The 28,000-nt window shown below is 44.4% G+C and overlaps 1 protein-coding gene across 4 annotated transcripts; it reads right to left on the bottom strand.

Moving 5' to 3' along the window:
• Positions 1-10: 10 nt before the first annotated feature.
• On the bottom strand, positions 11-26,668 carry THSD1 (thrombospondin type 1 domain containing 1). Of its 4 annotated transcripts, XM_061170802.1 has the most exons (6): positions 26,556-26,668; positions 26,206-26,309; positions 23,468-23,616; positions 18,988-19,953; positions 7,452-7,610; positions 11-1,620 (listed from the first exon to the last, which is right to left on the bottom strand). In XM_061170802.1, exons 3-6 carry the CDS (start codon positions 23,523-23,525, stop codon positions 269-271), a joined length of 2,535 nt encoding a protein of 844 aa, XP_061026785.1. In that variant the 5' UTR covers positions 23,526-23,616; positions 26,206-26,309; positions 26,556-26,668; the 3' UTR covers positions 11-268. The 4 variants fall into 4 exon arrangements, with proteins under 4 accessions (XP_061026785.1, XP_061026784.1, XP_061026786.1 ...); XM_061170801.1 differs by lacking the exon at positions 26,206-26,309; XM_061170803.1 differs by lacking the exons at positions 26,206-26,309; positions 26,556-26,668 and adding an exon at positions 23,860-23,909.
• Positions 26,669-28,000: the final 1,332 nt, after the last annotated feature.

The raw sequence follows: 28,000 nt of genomic DNA, 5'->3' as shown, positions 1-28,000 counted from the left end.
CCTATTTCACTCTTGTTTAAATTTTTATTATCATAGTTAGTAGTAATAAGCCAATAGAAATAAGATAACGAAGGGAAAAACTCCGGATAAATAACTTCTTCCTTATGAATTAAAACACATGCAGACACCTGTGTCAGTTACCACCTCCCCACATCCTGTCCTGCTGTACAAATAGTTACACAAAACAGTCCACAGAACAATGTGAGCAGCTGATACCCTGAGCTGGGCAAAGGACCCCACTTGTGTGAAGTCTCAGGCTGATCTCGGTCTAGATGACCAGCTTCTCCACACTCAGCGTACTTGTGGTTTCATCCTCTTCGTTTGACCCAAAATATCCCGGGAGGTCCAGCATCCCCTGCTCTGCCTCAGTGAGGCCAAAGGATGTATTGTCGTAGTAGGCGAACTCCGGGTGGGCGGGGAAGCTCTGGCACTTGTCTTTCCGACACTGAGAAGGGCTCAGAGGACTGACCCTCTGGTAGCTATCTCTGGGGGCCGGGGAGGAAGGCCGCTTCCTTGAGACATTCCTGTGGCTGGGGGACGGTCCCCTCCGAGCCCGGTGAGGCTCCGTTCTCTCACCTCCGGCCACGAACCCTGCCTGGCGATCCCCCAGGTCTGGTTTCCTCGTGGGCTGCCCCAGGGTGTGGGGTTTAGGGAAAGGGCTTAACGGACCACTGCTTCCACCTGCCCCTGGACAATGGTCCCGTTTCTCCGGAAGCAGGGCAGAGCCTCGACTCGGGGGCCGGACTCGCTCTCCCGCCTGGTCCCACGTCCGGCTCCTGGAGCTGTAGGCGGGGGCTTGCCGGGGGGTCAGGGTGGACAGGCTCCGCTCCCGGAACGGTCGGGCCTGCCTGGCCTCGTGGAAACTTGCCGTCCTCCGGAAATGGGACCCCCGGGGGTGGCTCCTCATCTGCGACTTGCGGAGGAGGCTCTGGCTGGGGCTGACGGCGCAGCTGGCCGGCGAGAGCAGGTGGTCCGGCCGGGAGGGGGGCCGGTCCCCGGCGCCGACCGCGGGCGGCTGCTCCAGGAACGGGGATTTGAGGCGGAACTTGCCGGCCGCGGCTTCTTCGGGGCTCTCGGAGCCTCCGGGGGGCGCGGCGACGGCGGCGTCGATGGCGGTGTCCGTCAGGGGGCTCTGGGACACGTGGTACACCTTGGTGGTCTCCGTCAGGCCTTTCTTCTTCATCTCCTTCAACTGCTGCTGGGCCAGGCGGTAGCTGAACAGGGGCGGGATGATCTTCTGGGCTTTGGACTGGAAGCTCTCGCTGCCCGAGGTCTCGTCGTCGGGGGGCGCCGGCACGCTCCGCCGGTAGGTCAGAGGGATGCCCTGGTCCCCGGGGCTCCCCGCCGGCCCGTCGCCCGCATCTGAGAAGCTGCCACGGGGCTCGCTCAGCTCGCAGATGTTCTCCTCGTCCGAGTTCTTCCGGCAGCCGGGCGTGTGCAGGGAGTTGTGGCGGACTGGGGCGCTGCACTTGGGGGCGCGGCCCAGCTTCCGCCACAGCGTGATGAGCACGGTGGCCACGATGATGAACAAGCACAGGGATATCCCAGTGACCGTCACGATGTTGTTGGACTTCATGGGAGCCTGGGGCTGGAAAGGAGACGGAGTGGATGGCTGGAAAGCTACAAAAAAAAAAAAAAAAAGGAAGAACGAATGCATTCTCTAGTATCGTTTTCTCTGCCTGGGTCTAAGGTCTCTGAGTGGCTTGCTCTAATTACGTAGCAATTAAAGAAGGAAGGAAAATAAACAAGGACTGGGATTTCTGGTCTTACATATATTTCTGCAGGCAGGCTTTTAAGCCAAACTGAAAAACAGAGACTGGTAGAAGCGAGGTGAGCAGGTTAGCCACCATCAAGGTGACTCCTTGGCTCACTGGCTCTTGCTGACACTTGTCCCCAATTTTCTACACAGAAGCCTCATGAGGAACGTTTCAAGGTAAAGATCAAGGTTTTTCACTTAAGGGAAACATGGGATATCTATAATTAAATGTACCTTTGAGATGCACCTCGGAAAATTTCTGCCAAGTGTAACACTTGGAATGCAAAACAATTTAGGCAGGTTGTAGCTAAATTTGCACATCTCAAGAGAAATTAATAGGTGAAAATAAGTCTTTTGGCAATATACTACAGCTCACTTTTCCCTCCCAATGTCCAGGAACTGCCTTTCCTAAGTGTTGAAGCCTCTGCTTTCTCACTCTTGCTTTCTCAGCTGTTCACTCCCCTTCCTACCTTCCATGTGGCATTGATTTTTCTTCTTCTTCCCTGCTCTCTCAAACTGGTGTGTCTCACAGTCATCTAAATGTTTCACCAAGACTCAGACACCACCTGGGGCCTCAGCCTGTAGTACCCGGGAACCCGAGACCACCCAATGCCACCAGGCCTCACCTCTCTTTCCTACTTGGTCACTGTTCACCATTCAAGCCCTTCCAGTCACCTGTCCTGTATCTCTTTTTCCCATAGCCTTATCCTCACCAGTTCCATGCCTCACCTCCATCCTCCCAACTGCGTCCCTTTCCCCTTTCCACTGCACCCTATAGGACACCTATAACCAAACTCCCCACGATCCAGAAACTTTCCACAAAACACTGTTTGTCTCCTTGCCTGACCTGAGGACAGGCCATCCCTCTGGGCACAGCCTCCCCGGCCCACTCTTGGGTGGAAGCTTTATTAGAAGCAGAGCCAGAAGCAGGGCGTGTTCCTCAGCCTCCTCATTCCTGGCTGCCATCTCAACCAACTCTTTTACCTCCGTGTAAAAGTTCTAATGTTCTGACACCCACACCATCCACCCAGACCACTCTCTACCCCTCCCTCAACTCTGTCATCTCCCCACCTCAGGGCAGCCATCAGTTACTAGCACCTGGGTCCAGTCTTCCTCACCATCCCATAGCTGGGACCATTCATTGTCCTTCCAAGCTGCCATACCTTCCCGTTGTCTGCAGCTGCTCCTCTTCTGAAACCTTAAAACTTCACAGCCCACTTTTCGGCTGTATCCTCCCCTCTCGCTCACTCATTATTCATACAACGGTTACTCAACCTCGCTGCAACATCTGATGCTCCAACCCCTCCATTTTCTCTCCATCCGCCAGCCACCTTCTGCCCTCACTTCTCTCCCTACAGCCAGGATCCATCACTTAAATCCTCCTGCCAATCATCTCAACTCTCTGACCTCTAACACTGAGCTGTATCCCTTCCCCTGCTCAGAAGCAAAAGTCTGTTCCTAGAAAAATCCAGACACGTGCATTATCAGCTGCTGCACCCAGGCCCCTGAGCCCTGGTGGAGAAAATAATGCACCCATGCAGGCCAGAACCTTTGTGTACTGATGGCGCCCAAACTTGACTGCCCACAAATCCTTCCGCGGGTTCCTAAGCAACTCTCTCTTCCATCCCCTACAACAGTGCTTCAAAGTTTTACCGCTAATCCTCTTCCTCAGCTGTCTGCTAGATCACAAAAGTTAGAAGCTATCAAGCAAGTACCCCCCCAGCTTCTTCTGCCATCCTCTCCTCCCCCATAAACTCAGCAGCAGGCACAACTCCATTTCCCTCTTTCTCTAGGGAATTAGTGGGAGAAGTGTCTTCCCATAAAGACGAGCCCACCAGGTGCTCTCTAGGCCACCCTTCTCCAGGGGGATCATCCCTCTGTACCTATTATCTCCAGCTTCTCCTCCCTGCAGCTCCACAGAAACATGTTCAAGCTCTTTGCACTTTACAAAGATCTTTCTAGAACCCTCTCACTACTGCCACAGCCATATCTTGCTCCTTGTCTTCCCAGCTGAACGTACAGAAAGAAGGGTCCACATGTGCTGACTCCTCGACGCCTCTGGCTCCTGCAACCTGCCCCCAGGCTTCCAGTGAAGCAGCTCCTATGGAGGTCATTAACCATCTAATAGCCAAATGCAAAGGAGTTCCATCCTGATATTCCTTGAGCTTTGCAGCATCGGCTACTGTCTGACCCTTCCTGTGATTGTTTCTCTTCTTGGTTTCAACAGTCATCTAATTTGGAGAGAAGAACATGAATTTTGGAGCCAGGGAGAGCTAGATCCCATCCTGATTCCACTAGCTCTGCTTTCTCCATCAACGTCCCACCAACACTTCCACCTCCACGCGCCCAGGACTCATCACCTTCCCTCAGAACCTGCGCCTCCTCTGATACATCTGATCTCACGGGAATGGTGCTGCTGTCCTGCGGCTGGCAGTGCTAAAATCCGAGGTCTCACCCGTGACACTCCCCTCTCCACACTCGCCACATCCAGACTCGCTGAATCCTTCTCTCCTCTGCATCCCCACTGCCAGGGCTTCCTTTTCCCCCTGGGTCACTGAAAAACTCTTCACAGGCCTCACTGCTGCCACTCCTGCCCCTTCTGATTTGTACTCCACACTACAGGCAAGAGATCCCTCTACAACACAGGTCCAATCTTCAAGGGCCCTCGGGATCTGGCCCCTGCCTACCTGTTCAGTCTCATTTTGTGCCTTTTTTTTTTCTTTTGGCCATGCTGTGCGGCTTGTGGGATCTTAGTTCCCCGACCAGGGATTGAACCCGGGCCCTCGGCAGTGAGAGTGCAGAGTCCTAACCACTGGACCGCCAGGGAATTCCCCTGTCCAGCCTCATTTCTCTCACTCCCTCCTGACACTCTATCCTGCAGCCACATCAAACTCTTGCCAGGTTCCCTGGGTTTCACAGTATGCCATCGTCTTCCAAGCTTTCATCCATTGCTCCATTTGCTTGCTAAAATTCCCTTTCTCACCTAGTTCACCAGGTGACACCTATTCAGCTCTCAATCTTCAGCTCAAATATCACGTCCTCCAGGAACAGAGGTGTTCCCAGCATAGAGTGTCACAAGCTTCCATTAGCAAGCTGTGGATACCTTTCTATTGCACTGTATGCTACGCCTGCTTCTATGTCTGCTGAGCTACTGTATCATAAGCCCCTTCCAGAGACATGGCTTATCTATATACTCCCAACCCCAGTCAATAACTGGCATAGAGTTGGTACTCAATTAATGTCATATTCATTAATAGATTCATTATTAAAAAGGTAATAGCAAAATGATCAACACCCCATCAGATGGAACGTGGGTGCAATGGCAATTGGATCCTCCCACTCTTCGTGGTGAACAAGATAGACCAAATTAACGTAGAACTACTTCACTCAGACCTTGGCGTAAAAACATCCTTTCAAAGCCAAGCAAAACTCTAGACTCTCAACCAAGTGAAAATAGTTGAATGATGAAAGACTTGTTCCCTGACTGATCATGTCTTCGTCTGCAGTGGCTGCTCTGTCAGTGGGTAGAAGCACTGCAAATGTACACAGGGACCTCTTAGCTGTTACATTTGACTCTGGCTGGAACCCTTCAAAACCGCAGCTGGAGAAAAGCCCCAAAGCTGCTGACCTCACCCATCTCTGCCTCATCTTGTCTTCCCTCTTTTCCTTGAAGTGAAGGAGACTTCCTGACGCTAAGCAGCCTGCAAACAGATCTTTACATTTCCAAGGAGTGGGAAACAGGCTGAACTGGAAAAAGAGAACAGTTGGAAGAAATGATCATTTTTATCCACACAAGCATTTATTTACCTGAGGACCACTTATAGTAGAAGTAGGGGTGCCTGTAGCACTTACCCTTTCTGCTAATTTATAATGTACAAATTTCCAGTTCCCACCCAGGATTAAAGAGATTTAAGATGCCAGAACATGAAATAATACCACACAGCCTCAAAAACTGATTGCTAATTCCAGGATGGTTTTAGAAAGCTAGACTGGCCTGTACGTAGAGGCAAAGTATTCAAGATAGGTAGCTTAGTATGAGGTCAGATCTAGTCCCCTGCTTTCTAGCTTTATGGTCTTGGGCAGGTGACTTACCCTCTGTCTCTGCTGCAAAGTCCTCACCTGTATGTGTAGATAATGATGTACTGACTTCATATGTGCAAGGCACTTAGAAAAAATGCTGGGCAGCAGCAAGCTCTCAAGATCTGAGCCCAGCATAAGAATCCTTGCCTTGTAGAGTTATTGTGAGCTTTGAGTGAGATAATGTAATAAATGGTTGATATTGTTGTCCCTTCTAAAAGTGCAACAGAAGCCAGGGGCAGTTGATTTTTAATTCATTTGAGTATTACAGAACTCTAGATGAAATATCTTAATACAACACGCCATCCCAGAACGGAGAGGAAGAAGTTATCCACAAGGAAGGAGCTGTGGAGAGTAAGGGGACTTATAAAGAAAAGGGCAGACAGAGAAGAGAGCCTTAGAAGACAGTGTGAGATACAACTGGAGAAAGAACAGATTCAGGGTGGGGCTCAGGGCTGATGAAAGAAGATGGTAGGCTGGGGGCTGGGAGGAGAGCCTGGGTCTGAAGTTGTAATAGGAAAATCACAGAAGAGAGAATGTCCTCAGGATGCTGGAATAAAGGGAACAAGGCCTACAGCACTGGCTGCAAAGAGGAGACAGCAAGAATTTTGTGAAGTCACAGGTGGGGATGCTGGTCAAGGTGTTGTCAGGTGCCAGTGGTTTTGGCTACAAGATGCTCTGAGACCAAACACAGAAAAACACTTTAACTCCTCCAGATCCCAAAGGGACAAGGAACCAGGGATGGTCTTCAAGCTGGAATTGGAGAGTGGAAGAAGTCAGGACTGGACAGAAGGACTTCACCTAAGGGTCAGGACCACAGCAAAGGCTGGTCAACTAAATGGGGAGCTGGCTGTGTCTCAGAAGGGGGGACGGTGTGTGGGAAGAGCAAGGATTCTCTTTTTACTGTAACCTGTGGCAAATGAATGGGATTCAGCTCCGTAAGCTGCAGCAAACCCAGCTGAGTGACCTGAGCATCACACCATAGACCACCCACATCAAATACTCACTGAGCACCTCCTAGTGGGGGTCATTTCAAGATGCTCAGAGGATGAAGGAAGGGCCAGCCCCCAGGTGATGGCAAGATGAACTTCCCCACCTTCTCCTCCTGGGCGGGGGGGGGTGGGGGGGAAGAATAAACACAGAGCCCTTCAGGGGATAAGATAGGGTGCCTTGCCCCATTTTGGACAAATAATGTCCATTTTGGTTCCCTGGGGCTTCTCGGAGATGAGGAGGAGAAAAACTCTTTTTTTAATGTTTTCCCACAATTTCTGGGGAGAGAAGTAAAGGAGGGAAAAACAACAACAACAACAAATATCGGGAAGAAATCATCATCCCTCCCATTTTTTGTATTTTTAAACATGATTTCGTATGTCTGAATCTTTCATTTACACCGATGTCCCTGTCATTTCCCCATCTTCGACGGTGTTAAGTCCCCTGTCATCTCCCTGGCAAGACACCCCCAGTCGCAGACACACTGAAGGGCACAGAGTCTGTACAGCCAGAAACAGCAGCGACAGAGCGTCGAGTCCACTCCTGAACTCAGGCTGGCGACTGTCAGGCAGGTCTGGGTTCGACAGTCCCTCTGGGAAGAGGCTTGCGAAGGAGGATAGATACCTACCCGCACAGTCCTCCAGGGAACACGGGGAGCTCTCCGAGGACATTCCAGGGCAGCCAGGTCGGGAGGGGGAGGAGGTCAGGCACAGGCGGCGACGCTCTCTGACACCGTCCCCACACGTGGCACTACACTGGCTCCACGGCTGCCACAGTCCCCAAGTTTCTGCAAGGACATCGGCCAGGCTTTTAATGCTAGCTCACTTGAGGATCAGAACTTAACTGCACCCAAATGAAGCAGCAAAACTCAAATCTCAGGCTTTGAAAAGTCAGTAATGAAAAACATTCCCAAAGAAGTGGAAGGCTGGAATGTTGCTGCTCCCCCTACAACAAAGGAAAGCTGTATAATCTACAAAATATCAACCTTTCTAGGGCTTCCCTGGTGGCGCAGTGGTTGCGAATCTGCCTGCCAATGCTAGGGGACACGGGTTCGAGCCCTGGTCTGGGAAGATCCCACATGCCGCGGAGCAACTGGGCCCGTGAGCCACAACTACTGAGCCTGTGCGTCTGAAGCCTGTGCTCCGCAACAAGAGAGGCCGCGATAGTGAGAGGCCCGCGCACCGCGATGAAGAGTGGCCCCCGCTTGCCGCAACTAGAGAAAGCCCTCGCACAGAAACGAAAACCCAACACAGCCATAAATAAATAAATTAATTAATTAATTTAAAAAAAAAAAGATGGAGGTGCTAAATTGTTAAAAAAAAAAAAAAATCAACCTTTCTAGAACTCTTCAGAGAGCTAAGGTCACAGGACAACCAAATGGCCTGAATTAGAAGGAAAGACAGACGCCTCCAAGGAAAGCCAGGATGCAAACATTTCTTCCTGGGGCAGATGCCAGGCCTCATACAAGCTGGTGAGAAATCATCTAAAAATATAATGAACCGCCAGAAGCCTGGTGTGGGCTAGCATGAGAATACAGAACCCCTGGGAGCCACGCTACCCAACTGGGAATTTGTACCCACTTGCAGGCTCTTCTCCACGGATCTCACCAGATGTTCACAAGGAGGACTGAGGGCAGGCACAAGACCAGGGAGAGCCTCCCTCATGGTGGAGGCCAAGGAGGGGAGGAGAAGCATTGTGGGAAAGACACAAACCTCACCCAGATCCTCATCCCCATCTGCTCTATCAACAAAAGCCCCAACCACTGGGGACAGGGCAGAAAACCCTGTCACTCTAAGAGCAGCAGCTGAAACCTACTGCTGCCAAGGAATGGAAAAAGAAGAAAATCTTTCACCCCTAGAGAGGAGGAGAAAAGACCCTGGGCCCACACTAATAGAGAGCTTCTACCACCAGCAAGGGGCAGGATCATTACAAAGCCCCATCCCTGAGACTCAGAGGCAGAGCACTTGCCTAAGACTAAGGCTGAACCAGAACAAGAAGATGTTCTTCCACTCCCATCACCTAACACCCACCCTGCTCCAGGCTAGCAATTACCAAGTATCAAATAACAAGAGTCTACTGCTGGGGGAGAGGCAAGAGTGACAAGGAAAAGCCTTTCTGATGTGCAGGCTCGAGCCTAAAGTTGAGCGTGCAACAGAAGTATGGAGAAAACCCTCTGGCAACCCAATTCTTACCCTAAACACAAAGCAACATTAGAAAATTTTGAACTTGATCGTGCACTGAGGGTAGCCATAGCAACAGCAAAAACTCAAACACAGCTCAATTCCTTATTATAGTGACCCAATCTCCACACTAAAGTCCTAGCATAAATAGGGTATGCCAATTTCCAGGCATAAATGCTATTTATCAGTGTCTACAGTTCTAAGAAAATGTCCAACTTTCAACCAAAAATTATGAGACATACAAAGAAGCAAGAAAAAAACAATAAAATATCCAAGTAATTAAGATAACCAGACTCAGATGTGACCCAGACATTTGAACTATCAGAGGGAGATATTAACTATGATTAATATGTTAAAGTTTTAGTGGGAAATGTGAATAAGATGCATGAACAGATGGAAATTTTCATCAGAGAATTGTAAACTAAAAAGAGTTCATCAGAATGCTAGAAATTAACAGCATGGCAACAGAGATGAAGAATGCCTTCTAGAGGCTCATCAACAGACTCAACATAGCTGAGGAAAGAAACAGTGAAACTGAATATATACCAACAGAAATCACTCAAACTGAGACACAAAGAGAGAGAGAAAAAAAGAGTGAATAAAACAGAATACCCAAGAGCTGTGGGACAATATCAAATAGTCTGTCATACATATGACTAGAATCCCAGAAGAAAAAGAGACTAATGTACAAGAATTCTCCAAAATTAATGAAAGACACCAAACTACATCCAAGATGCTCAGAAAACATGAAGCAGTATAAACACAAAAAAGCAAACAAACAAAAAAGTTAAACACACTACACTCAAACTGCTAAAAACTAAAAACAAATAGAAAACTTTGAAGGCTGTGGTGGGAGAGAGGGGGCAAGGTGGAATTACATCACATACAGAAGAATAAAAATCTGAATTATAGCACACTTCTCATCATGCAAGCCAGAGATAATGGAGTGACATCTCTAGAGTACTGAAGAAAAAAATCACCAACCCCAAATTCCATATCCAGTGAAAATATCTTTCAAAAATGAAGGAAAAATAAAGACTTTTTCAGATGAATGAAAATTAATAGAATTAATTACCAACAGACCTTCACTATAAAAAATGTTCAAAGAAAATCCTTCCAGCAGAAGGAATGTGATACCAGGCAAACTTGCATCAATATAAAGAAATGAAGTGTGCTAGAATTAGCATTTATAGAGGTAAAGATAAAATTTACTTCTTCTTATTTTTAAATGTTCTAAAATATAATTGATGATCTAAAGCAAAACAGTAGCAATGTATTATGTGTTTATACCATATATAAAGTAAAATGTATAACAATCATTCAAAGAATGGGAGAAACGAATTGGAATTGTACGGTTATAAGGTCTTTACACTATACGTGAAGCAAGATGTTATCTGAAGGTAGACTGAGAGTAATTAAAAATGTACACTGTAAACTCTAGGACAACCACTAATAAATATTTTAAGGTATAACTAATAAACCAATAGTGTGGTTAAAGTAATTCATAAAAAATAGTCAACTAATCCAAAAGAAGGCAGACGAAAAGAGGAAAAAGAAACAAAGAACAGATGGAAAAATATAAAACTACCAAGATAGTAGATCTTAATCTAACCATACAATGATTATACTAAATATAAATAATCTAAGCACCAATTAGAAGACAGAGTTTGTGAGACTGGGTAAAAAAGCATGACCCCACTATATGCTGTTTAGAAGAAACTCACTTTAAATATAAATACATAAAAAGGTTAAAAGTAAAAAGGTGGGAGAAGTTATACCTTGTAAACATTAATCAAAAGAAAACTAGAGTGGCTTTATTAATATCAGACAAAGCAGACTGCAGAACAAGGAGTATTACTGGAGATAAAGAGGGATGTTACATAATGACCAAAGGGTCAATTCAGCCAGCAGCCTTAACAACCATAAACAGGGATGCGACTAACACCAGACCTTCAAAATACATACTACAAAACACTCCCAGAACAGTCATTATTGATTGACAAATGCAAACGTCTCTTCCAAGCATATAAGTAATCACTGCCAGAGAGAATAATTGAATAATTCCCTACAAATAATTATCCTAAGTCCCTTCTCTGTGAGCACCCATCCAATCCCAAGACCTACCAGGTCATGCCCACACTAGGCACAAGATATCCTCTGCATAAAAGTCTCTCTTCATCGTTATGGACAAAACCTCACAATGCAGTCAAGGGTATACAAAGCACTACAAAAACATACGGAAAACATGCAGGGCAGTTACATTCTCAGGTGAGCCAAGTGGTGCAATCTTTGGAGTGAGTCATGGAATGTGACTTCTTTACAGCAATTAACAGTCTGGGATTGTCACAAGAGTGGGAGCATTACAAACCAGTGTCCTGGACCAACATCAGCTGAGGTGTGGTAATTATGTTCCACCCAGAGGTCCAGCTGAACACAATGTTGGTTCTGTGCCTCCCAGATCACACTGTGGCTCCTCAAATGGCAGAACAACACGCCAGCTTTGTCCTCAAGCTTCAGAGCTGTTCAGACACTGAGCTCCCAGTGCTTGCAAAGCTTTGGGAATCTCATATTAAGTCTCTCTGAGCTAAAGTATTGTGATTTATTTTTGAAAAATCTACTGGGAATTCCACTACTGTGAAATCTAAATTGAAAAGTCAATACATAGTTTATCCTTCTCTTGTGCTCATCTTTAAGACCCCAAAAGGTAGAATTACAAAAGCTGAGAATCCTTTTTTTATTCTTTCTTAACTCTTCTTTTACTTTACATAGACATTATTTAAGTCCGTAAAGTCATTTGTCAAACTAAAAACGAAAATTCCATTAGTGGGCACCAGGGGAAAAAAAAAAAATCAAAGTTTTGATAAAAGCATGAATCTTAATGTCAAAAATTTCACTTTGAAATGTGTTTTTTTTCCTTTGAAAGTAAAATTATGGCTGGCAGGATCATCAACAATTTAAAAAATAAACATTTAAACTAAGTTTTAGGTTCTTTTACTGCTAAACCAAATTAATCGAACGGAAAACAAGGGAAATCACTCTAATAAAGCAATGAACAGATTTAATCAGCCAAAATTTTAAAAATGTCTTAAATACCTCTATTTGTTCCCTGAAGATTTCTGTTAATAACACTGAGGAGAATACTTGGCAAAACGGGAGCTCATTGACTAGCTATAGTTCACATGTTACAAATGAAGAGTAAGATGACCACTATTCTAAACAGTCTTACTTCATGAATGAAAGGCTGTTTTGTTTTGTCCTGTTTAGATGTCCATACACGCACTCCCACTGCGTAACAAACCTGTTTGACCAGGATAAATGCCTTTCAGGCCACTCTAGAGGATATTAATTCTGAATGAGCAAAATGTGTCTGGAATAAGAAAAGGGAGATTTGTTTCCACTCCCAAGAATATTTGAAGGAATACAGAGTATGAAATATTCACATCTGCAAGATATGTCACTCAAGAGACTAAAGTAACTAAACAAAACATCCTTAGAAGAAAATTCTATTAAAAAACTAATAAAGTTATTATAAAATATACAAAAGAAAGAAAGAAAATTCTATAGACAAGAGTAAGTAGCTAAAAGCAGCAGTGGGAACAAAGGCACCTGGATAAGCAGTTCAGGTTTTCTGTGCCCCGCACAGGCTCATTCATATTAGACCAATCATGCTTATACCCGGTCCAGTGGGCTCCAAAGTGGGTTACATGTCTTTCAGGAGGGGTGGGAAGCACGAGATGAACCAATGAGATGAGGAGGAAAATACTGGAACTTTTTCGATCTAAAAGTTTCATATTGTTTAATATCTAGATTGATAGATGATTATATGGGAGCCAGTATGGAATAGTGGGAATAGCAAATGCTCAAGCCAGTCTAACCACCAGCAGTGGGTAAGCCACCAACCTTGGAAAAGTTACTTAACCTTTCCGTGCCTCATTTCTTCACCTATAAAATTGACAATACAATAAGCCTAACTCACAGGGTTATTATAAGGATTAAATGGGTTAATAGTCATAAAGCACTTAGAGCAGTTCTTGGTGCAAAGTAATCACTATATAAATGTTATTATGTCAGAAAGTCACATACAGTATGTCAGCTGTTCTTAAAAAAAAAAAAAAAAAAGAAAAAAAAATCCCAAAGGCAGAACAGGAGTTACACCAGGTGGAAGGGTTTACTGGTTCATTCACTTTCCGAGAACTGTGGAGTATTAAACCACCTAAGGGCCTGCTTATATTAAATTATATTTTCTAGTTTTAGGTAAAACTAAGTGGACAAATGGCTTATAAAGATTCTGGCAAAGAATTAACGATGATACAATAATTAAGCGCCTGCAAATAAGAAGCAAATGACAGGATGACAGTACTCCTATTCTTGGTAAAAAGCTCTTGTTCAGTCACACTGTGAAGGAAAAACAAGACCATCTAATCAGAGAAACAAGAAGATGGCCAACAAATTTAAATTATCAAGAAAACTATGCGTTAAATATATACAATTTTTACTTGTCAAAAAAACTAAGTAGGGTTTCCCTGGTGGCGCAGTGGTTGAGGGTCTGCCTGCTAATGCGGGGGACGCGGGTTTGAGCCCTGGTCTGGGAGGATCCCACGTGCCGCGGAGCAACTGGGCCCGTGAGCCACAATTACTGAGCCTGCTCGTCTGGAGCCTGTGCCCCACAACGGGAGGGGCCGCGATAGTGAGAGGCCCGCGCACCGCGATGAAGAGTGGCCCCCGCTTGCCGCAACTAGAGAAAGCCCTCGCATGAAACGAAGACCCAACACAGCTAAAAAAAAAATTAAATAAATAAATAAAGTAGCTATTAATTAAAAAAAAACTAAGTAAAAAAAAATTATGTGACTATGAATTTATACCCTCTATCATTAATTCTCAACTTTGCCCTAAATACATATTTTGCATTGAGATACAGGGTCCATTATCCCTTATCTGACAACCTTGGGGCAGATGAGTTCAGAATTTAGAATTTCTCAATTTAGACTTTTGCATGTTATTACAGCACCTGTGCCAGATATTACTAATACTCCCCTAGCAGCATCCCATAATCACACACATTAACGCTTCTGCAGAGAAACACATAAACATTCACACTAAGTAGGATAAATGAAGGTCACAAATAATCATTTTTAACATCATTTTGCTGTAAATTAATATTTACTGTTTTAAGGTCCTAAGACATATTTGGAAAAAGAGACAAACATATCAAACCCTTTATTCCCCTTCCAAAAGGAACTAATGAGAAGTTCATTGTGAGTCGGTGGGTCACACCTCATGGTAGGTTCAATGGGGTTCCTGAATGATGCCATTTGGCAAAAAAAAAGTCTTTACTGGTCAGAGCTGTCAATTTAAATGGAAAATGAAAAGAACTTGATTTAGTTATAAACTTTTATACTAAAAACACAAAGGCACTGAGTTTCCCACCACTAGCATCAATTTCACTGATTAACCAAACAGAGTCCCTGTTGGGCGGCCACACAGAGAAGCTGGGGTCTCCAGGAATGTTTAGCCCCTCGAGGTACTGCTTCCAGCCCTACTGCCCGGTCGTGTCTAGTTGCTGCAGCCCCACAGGGAGCCCTGAGCACCCTCAGCCTAGACACAGAGCATCACTTCCTGTTCTGCCCCTTCCCAGGGAGAACCAACAGAAAGACCTCCTGCTCCCAAGGTCTTTCACCAAGTGGCCCGAATTCCTTTACTCCCCTTGGTTTGTTTCCACTAAATTCAGTCAATTAGAATTTTTTTTCCCTCTAAGCAATAAATTCTTTTGAAACAGCAAGCATATCTTGAATGATTAGTTTAACATAATTGTTCTTCCACTGATACCTAGCTGAGACATCGGAGTGCAATTTTCACTTTAATAGACATGTACTGAGTACCTGTTAATGTGGCAGGTGTACAAAGCGGGCCAAATAAGGATCATAAATAGCTTCCTGGCAGCCCAAGTCGGCTTCTGTCGCCAAATGAGCTTCTCCAATCTGAGGGCGGGGTGGGGGAGGGGAGAAACATGGGGAGAAAGACCCTGAACAAGCAATGACAGAAGTGATAAATGCCATGAAAGAGGAACTAAGGATGCTGGGCCAGCGTACAGCGGGGCGTTTACCTAGTCTGGGGTTGAGGAAGAGTCACCCAGGAGGAGACTTGGGGGACGGGTTAATGCTAACCAAGTGAAGGCGGGAGGAGGGTTGCCCAGTCCCCAGCCCATCCGTGGATGCCCATCCTCATAAGAGTGAGCTGTCAAGTGAAGTGACTGATTAAGTTTTCAGCAAGGGAATAGCCTCAGCTGACCTGAATTTTCAACAGTCCCTCTCTGGCTGCCTTGAGAGAATGAAGTGGATGGAGGCAGGGAACCAATTAGGGGTCTATTGCAAGAGTCCAGGTGGGAGATGATGGATGCTTAAACCAAGCGGTATCAGTGGAAATGGAGAGACGTGCAGAGATTGAGACAGAGATTTTTTGAAGAGACAAAATCCACCGGACCTAGTGATTTATTCATAGGAAGTGAAGAAGAGGAAGGCTCCTGGGTTTGGGGTTTGAACAATGAGATGGGGTGGAGTCCTGCACTGAGGAGCAGGCTTAGGGGGTGGGATGATGAGTCCAGTTCCAGATATGCTGCTTTTGAGGCGCCCGGGAGACATCTGGGGGGCGACAGCTATTCAGCACTTGGATGCAGGGGAGAGATACCAGTATAGAGTCATCAGCATTGCGAAAGTAATCACCTAGCGAGTGTGTGAAGAATGAAAAATGCTGAGGTTCTAGTATAGGATGCAGAAGTCCAAGCCTTAAGGGATGCGATGGGGTCATGGAACCAGCCGGCAAAGGAGACCTGGAAGGAACAGCCAGGGAGGTAGGAGGTAAACAAGGTGAGTGTAATGTCACAGAATCAAGGTCAATGAAGATACAGACTGGAAAGCATCCCCAGAGTTTGGGACCTGGAAGTCATTCGCTGGCTGCTTTAGTGAGAGCATTTGCAGGGGAGGGGTATGGGTTTGGAGTGGGCTGAAAAGTGAATGGGGGTGAGGAAATAAACCCCAAAGTACAGGTGGCTTTTTCAAGAACCGGGGCTATAAAAGGAAGACGAGAGAAAGAGGTTGTGCTCTGGGGGAGAACCAGGGGATGAGGGGTGATTTTGTTTCATTTTTAGATGAGACAATTAAGTACATTTCAAAGTTGATGGGAATGAACCAGTAAAGAAGGGACAGTTAGAGACAGAGGAGAGAGGGGAATAATGATTAACAGAAGGTTCCTGATAGAGCAGAGGGGCTGGGACCCACAGTGGAGGGGAGGGTTGACCTTGTGCTGGAGGAATGACACTGCTTCCCTGGGGACAGCAAAGGAAGGGAGAGGGTGGGATGGCTGCCTGCAGGCTTACAGATATTTTGGTGGGAGGGTGAGGGAGCTCGCACCTGATGGCTTCCAGCTGCTCTGTGTGGCAGGAGCCGAGTCAGCTCAGAGAGTTAGGCAGGGGCGGGGGTGAGGTCCGAGGAGAGCAGAGGAGGGCCGAAAGAGCTGCTGGGCAGGGCAGGAGCACAGTGAGTAGCACGGTGGGCCCAGGGAAGGGTGGAGGACCGGTCTGCCCGGGTGCCGTGGGCGGCTGGCAGATGGCTGGATCCACGCAGAGCCGGGGGGGGGGGCGGCTGGGTGGGTGCAATCAGAAGGACATCGGGGCAGAGGCGTTTAGGGTATTGGTCGGAGAGTGATTAAAGGGATGGGCCACGGAATCTAGGCCAGAGAGAGAGGTAAGTGCAAGCAGGGAAGTGGCCAGTGGGTGGGGAGAGAGTCAAAGGAAAGGGACTTCTAAGGAGAAGGAGTGAGTGAATTTGGAGCACGAAACACGTGGGGCACTGAAGCTGCTCAGAGGCTTGGGCCGTCAGGGAGCACAGGCTTAGCGGGGACGTACATAAGAGCACGTGTAAACGATCAGGACAATCTCTGCCAGATTAACCTCTTGCCAGGACCAGGCTTGCACCCAGGAAAAGGGAAAGAAATGCAAAGAGGAGCCTGGGGCATGGATGGAATTGTAATAACCCCACTTCTTTGTGATTAGGGAGGGCGTTACGCAAAGAATTCAAAATTTAAAGAAGTTTTTAGAAATCTTGCTTTGAACTCTCACTAAAGAGGCTTCATTCTTACAATGAAGGAGGTAAGAGGAAAGAGACATGCTTGAGGACGTTCTAGAGGAAGTGAAAAGCTACTAAAGTACAATTTGGGATTTAGCTTTGAATTCTGATCATACCTGCCATGGACTTGCCATACGATGTAATAACAGAATTTTTAAATACATGTAAAAGAATGAAATTAGAACATTCTCTAACACCATACACAAAAATAAACTCAAAATGGATTAAAGACCTAAATGTAAGGCTGGATACTATAAAATTCTTAGAGGAAAGCATAGGTAGAACACCCTTTGACATAAATCGCAGCAATATCCTTTTGGATCCACCTCCTAGAGTAATGAAAATAAAAACAAAAATAAACAAAAGGGACCGAATTAAACTTAAAAGCTTTCGCACAGCAAAGGAAACCATAAACAAAATGAGAAAACAACCCACAGAATGGGAGAAAATATTTGCAAACGAAGCGACCAACTCCAAACTGTACAAACAGCTCATACAGCTCAATATCAAAACAAACAAATCAATAAAAAATGGGCAGAAGATCTAAATAGAAATTTCCCAAAGAAGACATACAGATGGCCAAAAAGCACATGAAAAGATGCTCAACATCACTAATTATTAGAGAACAGCAAATCAAAACTACAACGAGTTATCACCTCACACTGGTCAGAATGGCCATCATCAAAAAGTCTACAAACAATAAATGCTGAGAGGGTGTGGAGAAAAGGGAACCCTCTTGCACTGTTGGTGGGAATGTAAATTGGTACAACCACTATGGAGAACAGTATGGAAGTTCCTTAAAAAACTAAAAACAGAGCTACTATATGATCCAGCAATCCCATTCCTGGGCATATATCCAGAGAAAACCATAATTCGAAAAGATACATGCACCCCAATGTTCATGACAGCACTATTTACAGTAGCCAAGACATGGAAGCAACCTAAATGTCCATTGACAGAGGAAGGGATAAAGAAGATGTGGTACATATATACAATGGAATATTACTCAGCCACAAAAAAGAATGAAATAATGCCATTTGCAGCAACATGGATGGACCTAGAGATTACCACACTAAGTGAAGTAAGGCAGAGAAAGACAAATATCATATGATATCACTTTATATGCGGAATCTAAAAAATGATACAAATGAACTTATTTACAAAACAGAAACAGATTCACAGACTTCGAAAACAAATTTATGGTTACCAAAGGAGAAAGGTCGGGGTGGGGGAAGGATAAATTAGGAGTTTGGGATTAACATATACACTCTACTATATATAAAATAGATAATCAACAAGGACCTACTGTATAGCACAGGGAACTCTACTCAATATTCTGTAATAACCTATATGTGAAAAGAATCTGAAAAAAGAACGGATATATATATATATGTCTAACTGAATCATTTTGCTGTATACCTGAAACTAACACAATACTGTAAATCAACTATACTCCAATATAAAATAAAAATTAACAAACATAAAAAAATAAAATACAATGTAATAATAGCTGACGTTTATCACTGCTTCCTACCTGCCAGGCACTGTGCTAAGAACTGTACACATTGATTTCACTCAATTCTTACAACTCTCTGAGGTAGATACTCTTATTATCCCCACTTTATTGATGGGGAAACTAAGACCTGGAGCGGTTAGTTAGGAGTGAGCTGGGTATGCTTATCAGTACTCTTCATTTTTCAGATAAGGATGCTAATGCCATTTGGGACATTATGAGGAGTGAACCATAAAAATGATGGTACAGTTCATAGAAAATCAAGTTCACCTAAATTCAAAATAGTAATTTTGATTGCATGAAGGCACCAATTTGATAAAAAAAAAATTGCTTTAAAATCTCAATACCAACCTATATTTCTCTGAATTAGCATGCACTCCTTCTCCTTTGCGGAAAACTGGCTTCTGCTTGAAACGCCAAAGTCAAAGCAGTATTTATTCCTCCCCATGTCAAACAAAGTGCAGTTGAATACCGTTCTCCTTTCTCCCAAGGTCAGACTGTTTTCAGCCAGCCGAATGGTCCTTTCCCCAGGGCGTCTGGGGGCTTCCTTGAAGACAGCGATCACCCCTTGGACAAAGATGCATGGCGGGGGCAGCACCCTCACCTCCACCCCGGACTCACACGTGAGCTCTGGCGCCATCACCAGCGCGTATCCAAACTTCTGGGCCAGGTCAATGGGGCCTGTGGACGTAATGACCGAGTCTCGTCCAAGCAGCTTCAGCACCACAGTGACATAGGCTTCCGGCCCCACAGGTGCACAGCCAAACTCAACCCACTGGCCTTGAGCGAGTTCTGCCCTCTTGCTAGCCCTTATCTCCAGCGGCTGGCCCTGACTCATTCTTGCCTCTGGAAGGCTGTTGGTGAAGATGACATCCACCAAGATGTCGGGCTTGTCCACGGGGAAGAGGCACAGCGGCTGACTGGTAAAAAGGCCCACCTGGAAGGTGCCTTCAGCCGCCTTGGATGTCCTGTTCAGGTCAACATGAAAGACAGGCCATTCCACCTTCAGAAAGGCGCTCCTCTCCCACCAGGGGACCGGAGGGCTGCTGTCTGTGGCTTCCGGAGTCATCGTGAACCAGTAGTCGCCGGCCTCCTTGAAGTAGAAGCACTCAAACTCGAGGGTCCCCTGGGATTGGTTGGTCAGGAGGTATTTGGTGGTAACAGTCTGATTGGTGTTGGCCTCCAACAGCAGGACAGAGACATTCCTCAGCGTCCCATTGGCACCATCCAAATACTGGAAATCCACAGACACTGTCCTGTTGCTTAGTGCTACATGGCCCGGTTCCCCCAGAAGGAGATATTCAGCTTCTCCAAGAACTGAAAGGAAATGGTCACAGTGGGTTTTAAAAAGGAATATTTGAGTAGCACTACTGGTGACATCGATGGAAACAGCGTTTCAGACATGAGAGAAGTCTGAACTGAGCCAAGGATGATGCGCAATGCTGCTGAGTGCTGACTCTGGGAGCTGGGCCCTGAGCTGCTTCCATTCTAAAGTGGCTCTGTTCCTTCATCTCCATTTCTCATGGTTTTGTTGAAAATAACGAATTAGTGATAAATACTCTGAATTCACAACAGTCAACAATGTAATACATCAGTGATGAAAACCTAATAAAGCAAGAGTAACAACTGACAAGTCTCATGATAAAAATCCAACACTTGACTTTTCTCATTTTAGGCATATTGTAGTGTTTAGGTATTTGGGGAAAATGGATCTACAGTGAAATGAGAGAAAGCCTGATTTAAATGATACAATACGCACTACTCTAGACTACTTAAAATGGGAGACCCTAAGTATACAGTTGACCCTTGAACAACATGGGTTTGAACTGCACAGGTTCACTTACACACACACCAATTTTTTTCAGTAGTAAGTACTACGGTACTAGACGATCTGTGGTTGGTTGAACCCGCAGATACACATAGCAGATATAAAGGAACAGCACGTGCAGAGGGCTGACTATAAATTACACCTGTGCAGAAGATCAGAGCCTTTAACCCTTAAACCCCGTGTTGTCCAATGATCAACTGAACTTCTAAGTTACTGTTTTCTGACATTCAAGACAAGTGCTTGAGCATTTTCACCAGTAAAGGAAACAGTGTCTTTCCTTTGTATAAGGCAGAAATTTTTAGATGAATAAGAAATGTTGACATTCTATCCTATGGGTTATTCAAGGGATAGAGTGAACATTTATGGAATAGCTAAGCTTGTCCTTAGCAATTTTAATGACATTACAGTAACTGCTATTGGCCTAGATAGGACAGATGACTACTGGCCCACAAGTATCACTCTGTTAGGATCAATTCTATCTTTTTTTAAAAAGAGACCCATCAGAGCAGCTGAAGTAAAGAGTGGGAAGAGCACAGACACACGAGAATCCCTGTTTCTATTTTGAACCCTATCCAAATACATATCAAAGGAGACAGAGTTTGGCAATGCATCAATCAGCTGGCCTGTGACTAGGGTAAGAAACATTCTAGATTTAAGGAACTGCAGTGCCCTTTGGTTTGAAAAACAACATGTGTAAGTATGAATTTATGAATCTTCTTATATATACATGATAATATAACATATTATATTAATATAATAATAATAATGTGTACATATCATATATGTCCAAAGGACAATATGCTGTCTGGGCTGGTAGTCTTTAAATATACTCAGTCAGTGTTTATTCGATGATTCACTTTGATGGACAGCAGAAACCAATACAACGTTGTAAATCAACTATACTCCAATAAAAATTTTTAAAAAAGAAAAAAAATAGACTATTCAAAGATATAAAAAAATGATTATTAGAATCAGCACATGAAAATATTGGCACATAAAGGTTTGTTTTAATTAGCTCAGCACTTCACCCATTTCTTATTTAAGATGAGGTGAAATAAAATATATAAAACTTGGATAGATCTGAATGCTTAATCAGCACTTGCTTGAAAACCTTAATAGGATAAAGTTGTTTTGGTTTTTTTTTTTCATTTTAGTCAGTACAGAAATTGAGGGACACTCCCTTTTGGATGGAGACAACTCATCCAAAGGCAGCTGCTTTCAGTGCAGTTTGTGTGCTGGTTCAGAGTGGACCTGATACTTTTTTGTGAACAGGTGGCTGAAGAGCTTCCAGTACTCACAGTAGCCCAGGAAGGACTGCTGAGAACAAAGGACCGAGAACAAAGCTCATATTCATTTGAATCTGATGGGGCAGAATGGTTCTGTGATGCATTTTAAGAGTGAGAGGCACACCGCACTTAGTTAACTAATGAATTGTCAATGACAGGGATACCGATGAGGCAGATCAGATTCTGCTTTGATGGGCAGCCTGTCGAAGAAAGAGACACACATGGCCCTTTGGAAATGGAGGAAACAGACGCAACGGATGGGTTCCAACAGCAGCAGAAAGGAGGTGTGTACTGAAGAGGGAACTTGCTGCTTTACTCTCAAACTCTTGTTTTTACAGGCAAGAATACACTCTCATTTAGAAAACTACAATTTGGTTGTACCACATCCTGACTACTACAGTACAGTTTTCTCCATTCTTTCATTTCCTCTCTCCCCATTCCTTTATTGTATTTAAAGGAACTGGTGTCTCAATATAAGCAAGCATGTTGCTTTAAAAAAGAAAAAACACTAACTGGTAATGGTATATTTTGATCAAAATCAAATGGAGAAGAAAAAAAAAATCCAGGTCTATGAAAATACCTCCTTTTCCAGTAGTAGCCTTTGTACTCAACTTGTATGCTCTATTTTATGGTCAATCAACTTTTATTTTTATATTGCAGTAAGATATTCTGCTCTCAACAATAACAAACGTTCTTGCAGACTGTTTAAATGGAAAATTTTGATGTCTTTATCATTATGAAACAAAGCAAGCTTTTATAATTTTTTGAATGAGGCTGTTACATATAGAGCAATCTATTTTTAAGTACGGATAAAGGACTTTAAAAGAAATGATCCCAGATTGATTTTCTGCAAGTCAAGTGTCTTCTTGTTTAAATAAACTTCTTAAAAAATAAAAGACTGAGGGAGGAGATTCACTGGACAAAAGGAACAGTACACACTCTGGTCTATCCAACCGATATTACATGAGCCAGGATTCTCTGTCTCTTGGATGATAATTTCTTCATCAGTTTGAAAACAGTTTCCACTCTCATACCACCAACTGCTTAGATGTCTGAAATACTTGGAAATCATCAAAAGAAAACTGGTGGGTATTATATGGTTGAATCTACTGGTTCAGTAGTTGCATAAAACTCTCTGAGAAATGAATTTTTAGTTGAATCAAGATGAATGAAGAAAACTAACATTAAGCACCTACTATGTGCTCAGACATTCAGGTATTTCACATTCTTGAGTTTATCTTATCATCATAACAACCCTGTCAATATTGTTGCTGAAACAGAAAGAGATTTAGAAACTAGTCAAAGGCACACAACTGGCAAGGATTGAAATTCAGATTTGCTCCAAAGGTATTACAGCAGCAAACTCTCTTGTCAAGTGAAATCTCATGTAGAACCCCAATATATAAAACATCACTTCCTGTGTGTGTGAGTGAAGTTTAAACATATAATACTGAAATACTAGGAAATCAATCAAAGAGAACTGAGGGCAACATGCTTGTCTCCAATTTGTGAAATGAATGTATTTAAAGTGAAATTTGAATTAATAACGTAGAACCTTAAGAGAACCCAGGGTTGCAAGAATCACAATTTAAAAGGCACTGCACTGTAGCCCCTGCCCCGCCTCCTTCATGTAGGGGCATCGACATCCATGCATTTATAAACCCTCCATTTATGTTTCTTCATTGGTACCCACAGCATAAGTACACACAACACTCACCATAGTCACAGAGCACCACCAACAATAGATTTGAAAAGTCTTTCAACATTTGTTTCATTCTGATCAGCAAAATCCCAGGTCTTTGGTCTCCTCATGTCCTTTCTCACATCCAAATGGTGAATTTTTCTTCAAAACACCTGAAATTAGAACTTCAAAAAAACATTGGCTCTGTTCAGTGTGATTCATAAAATAGTAATCCTGAGATGACAAAACCATTCTAAGAAGTCAAACTGCCTAGTAATACTGAAAAGAAAACAGCAAGGACATTACTGTTCCTCCAGGGAAATGATCTGTAATTTACATGTCCTTTCCTTCCATTATAGCTCACCTGCTAAGAACTTTCAGGTCTGCCCAACACCAAGACTATCTCTGCAAAACACCACGTCTCTTACCTTTATAGCACATCCTTAAGTGGAGAGTTGGTTGTTCTCTGCTTAATTTCATCAAAGCTCCTCGCCAACCTGGATAATATTATATCTTCACATATTTATATGCTTGGCATAGTTAATATGCCAGTTAATCAACTGACTAAAATTTTGCGAAACTTTCATTTTGCATCGTGCTGTGTAGACCTGCCTTGCTTCCACAAATGGGTTTATTAACACTGTCCTTCTTGCACAATTGGTGTGTTATCTGGATTGCTTCATTTCTTAATGCCTAGGAGCTATGTCAAAACTATCAAACCTTTAAAAAAAAAAAAAGATACCCAGATTATTGCAATTAAATATGAACTCCAGGTGGTCCAGACTTCCCTTGGTTAGGGCACTCTAAAGAGAAAACAAGTAACAGCTATCATCTTTGTCAGCCTTCCAATACTTGTTGCTGCTGGCTGGCATGCATCAGGAGATGGATGATTTCATGCAGCAATCTTCCCAGACCACCTAGGAGGGCAGGGAAGACCTTGATGGCCTGTGGTTCAGAATGATTTGTGGGAAGAGGCACTTATTTTGATATAAACAAACTATTAGACAACAGAATAAGATGCGGGGCATTTAAGAGCCAGTATTTTTCATACTTGAGTCTAGGAAACTATGGGGTACTAAACATAAACAAATATATATTTTCTTAATGTTTACATTCCCCTCTATTATGCAGTTAATCTATTTTTAATAAGTATATTATATTCCAAATATACGTATGTCACATCCCTTTGGATAAGACAGAAATTAAGGGAATTAAGAGGACTGACTGAAATAATCAAAAATTCAATGGAAAGGAAATTGGTGTGTCTCTATTAGCTTTCTTTCTGTAGGAGTTGGTTGAGCAAAGGAAATGCTGTACTTCCTCAAAGAGAAGCAGAGATATGAAGTGTAATCATGCAGATGATTAAGGCTCCCACCCTCCCCAACAAAAAAAAAGAAAATTCAGTTTTGTTGGAATTAGGCATGGATTTGACCCAATCCTTTCCTTGAATATGAATCGGGAAACTTGACCAAAGGCAGCAGGTGAGCATCATCGTATCTCCCGGGCAAGTGTGGGCACTTAGGGCAATCAAAATGCTTCCTTTTAGTCACTGCTATTCAGTAATCAAAGTAAGGAGAAACAAGCTATCCCTGGCCCCCAAAAGTTGTACTGGCTTCTCCCAAATTGCTTGCTTCCCCATGACAACCATTTTTTAAAGAAGTTCTTAATCACAACTGATTTTGTGCTTATAACACATTTTCTTTCTTATGAAAAAGACTAGTAAAACAGAATAGTGTCATAATCTATATTTACAGCTGGATGGAAATGGAATTACAAGATAATCCAGGCTACCTGAAAATAGGCTGTTTTATTTTATAAGCCATAATATGGTTTACATAATATTGATTTTTTTTTAATGCTCTCAAGCTTTTGAAAATAAATGCTGATTTTTTTTCACTAGCTCAACCACTAATTTGAAGATGTTAACAGAGCATCCCAGAATGGAATGGAATGCTGGGTAAAAAATCACTACGTTTTTGTTGTTGTTTTAAAGAAAATAGCATGTTTCTTTAATTTTTTTTAAACCTTGCTTGCTTATTTTCTTCCAACACGTGTTCCCAATACCACAACTGGCTACTTACAATGTTTAGCTTGAGAATCATTTTGAGAAAATAGGAACTTAGGTATACTTTATACACATTTTTAAAAACTTCTATATAGCATTCACATCCATAAACGTTTATAGACAAATTCTAAATGTATCAGCTAGAGGGTAGGAGGAAGTTGTGAATATTCTCAGTGGTTAAGGGCACCACGCTAAGCTCAGATCCCATGTTTTTGCTGAAATCAGCTGAGATACACGCTTCTGTATCCCCTATAGTGTCTTCAGAGCTGCAGAAAAAGAAACTGAATTATGCTAAACTCCATGGGACCAATGATTTATGAAAGAATAAAAGGAAAAACAAAAAGAAGCAAAGTGATCTTGTCCCTTCTGACATGCACACGCTCGAGTGTATATCTAATAGTAATATTTATTAGGAGGAAATCGCTAATTCCAAAGCGGCTCGTGTAAACGGGCTGTATTTATATATTCGGGCCAATCGGCGAATATATGCCTGGTCCCACGGGTTGGATGCTGCTTCCCCACATCTACTCAGCTGTGCGCTCCCCACATCTACTCAGCTTTCTCCAGGCCTGCGAGTCAAGTTTACGCTTGGAAATCTAAGGCTGCCGGTGTCCCCAGCACAAAATCTTAAAATGAGGACCGTTTTGCAAGGCACATATCTCATACTGCTTGCATCCCAGTAAGGATTTCTTTATGGAAAGAAGCAAACCTGTTCTGAAACGCAGAGTATCCCAGAAGTTGTTCTTCAAGGTTCCCAACTATTCGGACTCAACACCCATCAATCTACCGTCAGCCTCAGACACTCGGCCACACCTGCGCCAGGAGAGCGCCGAGTTCAGGTTGAAGTCGGGACTCAGAGATGCGGAGACACTTTTTAACGCGTGTCCCTGGGGGCTGAGCACCAAGGAGCGAGGGAAGGGGACCGGGTGCGTGGAGAGAACGGTCCCGTCCACCAGTGCTTTCCGGCGGCGGGGAGGGTGGGGCGGAAGGGTCCCGGGAGCCGCCGGGGACCCCGCGGCGGGAGCTCCCGCCGGGTCGCTTCCGGAAGGCTCTTCTTACCTCTGGGACCTGCGGGCGAGGTGCCGAGGCGGGCGAGTGGCCTGGGGCGCGGTGAGGCAGCGCACCGAGCATCCCGCGTCCCGGGACTGCGCCCCCCGCCCGCCGCGCGCCGCTCCCGCAGCCCCGCCCCGGCCCGCCCCCGACGGCGCGGGGAGGGCGGCACCCGGCGGGCGGGGGGGGGGCCTCCGGGAGCCCGCGAGGGCCGCCCCGCCCGCTCTGGGCAGCGCATCCTTCCCTGCCCGCGCCCAGCTGGCCCGCTACTGGACGGGAAACCCGGCAGGAAACGCGCGGCCGGGGAGGGCCCGCGGGGAGGGGACGCGGATGCCAGCCACGCACACCCACCGCCCGCAGGCGGGAGCCGGGTTTAAGGGCGAGCCGGCAGTCTCCCGGCATTTCCGATCCTATCACTTCTCCCCCCTCCGCCCCCGTGTCATTGTCTTCTGGGGGACCACGAGTCAGTCATGGAAGTGGTATAAGCTGTGGGCTGTAAACTTTGTTTCCCGAATGTCACTGAAGAGTTTCAAAAGAGAACAGTTCAGGTAAAGTGCATCTTCGTTTTTCTTTCTCAGGAGCCAGAAGTGGTTATTTAATTTAACATAGTTTTAAAACTCTAGTCCAGAAGTGTTAAAGTTGTGTTTTTAAAAGAATACGAGAGGATAGAGTTCCACCTTAGCAGCCGTGCTTGTTTTTGAATAGGCTGCAAAGTGCAATACAGTTTACCATTAACATACCAATGTGTTGGAACAGAAATCGTAGCACAGATTTGGTGGCCCCTGGGGGGCAGGTGATTGGAAAGAGGCCCCAGGAAACTTTGGGAGATGATAGATACATTCTATTGGTTAGGGTGTGAATCACAAGGATTTATTACGCATTTGTCAAAACATCCAACTTAAGATCTGTGTATTTCACTGCTTGTAAATTTTACCTCAGTTTTTAACTCTTAGAAATAGATCGTTTGCAGGTCCTTGAATCTATTACTTAATCTTTTAAAAGGTAGCACATGTATTCAATTATCAGAGCTATCAGAGTTTATCAGAGGTACCAAATTTGCAAAGTACCCATCTTGTCAAATAATGCTAGCAGTACTGATTAAATTCAGCCAGAGTTCCAAAAAAGGCTTTAAGGTGTGGACTGAAAAAAGTACACAACGCTAGAGTTGTGAGTTAAGTTTTATTTGGAGCAAAATGAGGACTAAAGCCCAGGATACACCTCTCAGATAGCCCTGAAGAACTGCTCCGAAGAGGTAGGGTGGGAGGTCAGTGTATGTGTGATTTGTGTGAAGGGGGATGCTGCAGCCGAGCACACATTTTGGCAGAGGCTTGCTGCTCGTCACCAGGCGCAGATGTCTCTGTTAATGATTTTAGTGCTTTTCTGGATATAAGATGCAAGAAATTGGGCTCATAAAATCTTCTCCTGAAAATATCTAACTATCTGATGCCTGTTCT

Source organism: Eubalaena glacialis, chromosome 16 (assembly GCF_028564815.1).
Source record: "Eubalaena glacialis isolate mEubGla1 chromosome 16, mEubGla1.1.hap2.+ XY, whole genome shotgun sequence".
NCBI lineage: Eukaryota > Metazoa > Chordata > Mammalia > Artiodactyla > Balaenidae > Eubalaena > Eubalaena glacialis.
Note: the sequence above shows the minus strand (reverse complement) of the source record. Positions and strands in the feature narration are given on the sequence as shown.

What these genes read in the sequence shown, in the direction of transcription:
- THSD1 (XM_061170802.1), bottom strand. Translation starts at nt 23,525, where the DNA reads ATGAAACAAATGTTGAAAGACTTTTCAAATCTATTGTTGGTGGTGCTC. An exon ending in GGTGGTGCTCTGTGACTATG is followed by an intron (nt 19,954 to 23,467) that starts GTGAGTGTTGTG and finishes ATTTCCTTTCAG; the next exon opens with TTCTTGGAGAAGCTGAATAT. An exon ending in GCTAATTCAGAGAAATATAG is followed by an intron (nt 7,611 to 18,987) that starts GTTGGTATTGAG and finishes ATGTCCTTGCAG; the next exon opens with AAACTTGGGGACTGTGGCAG.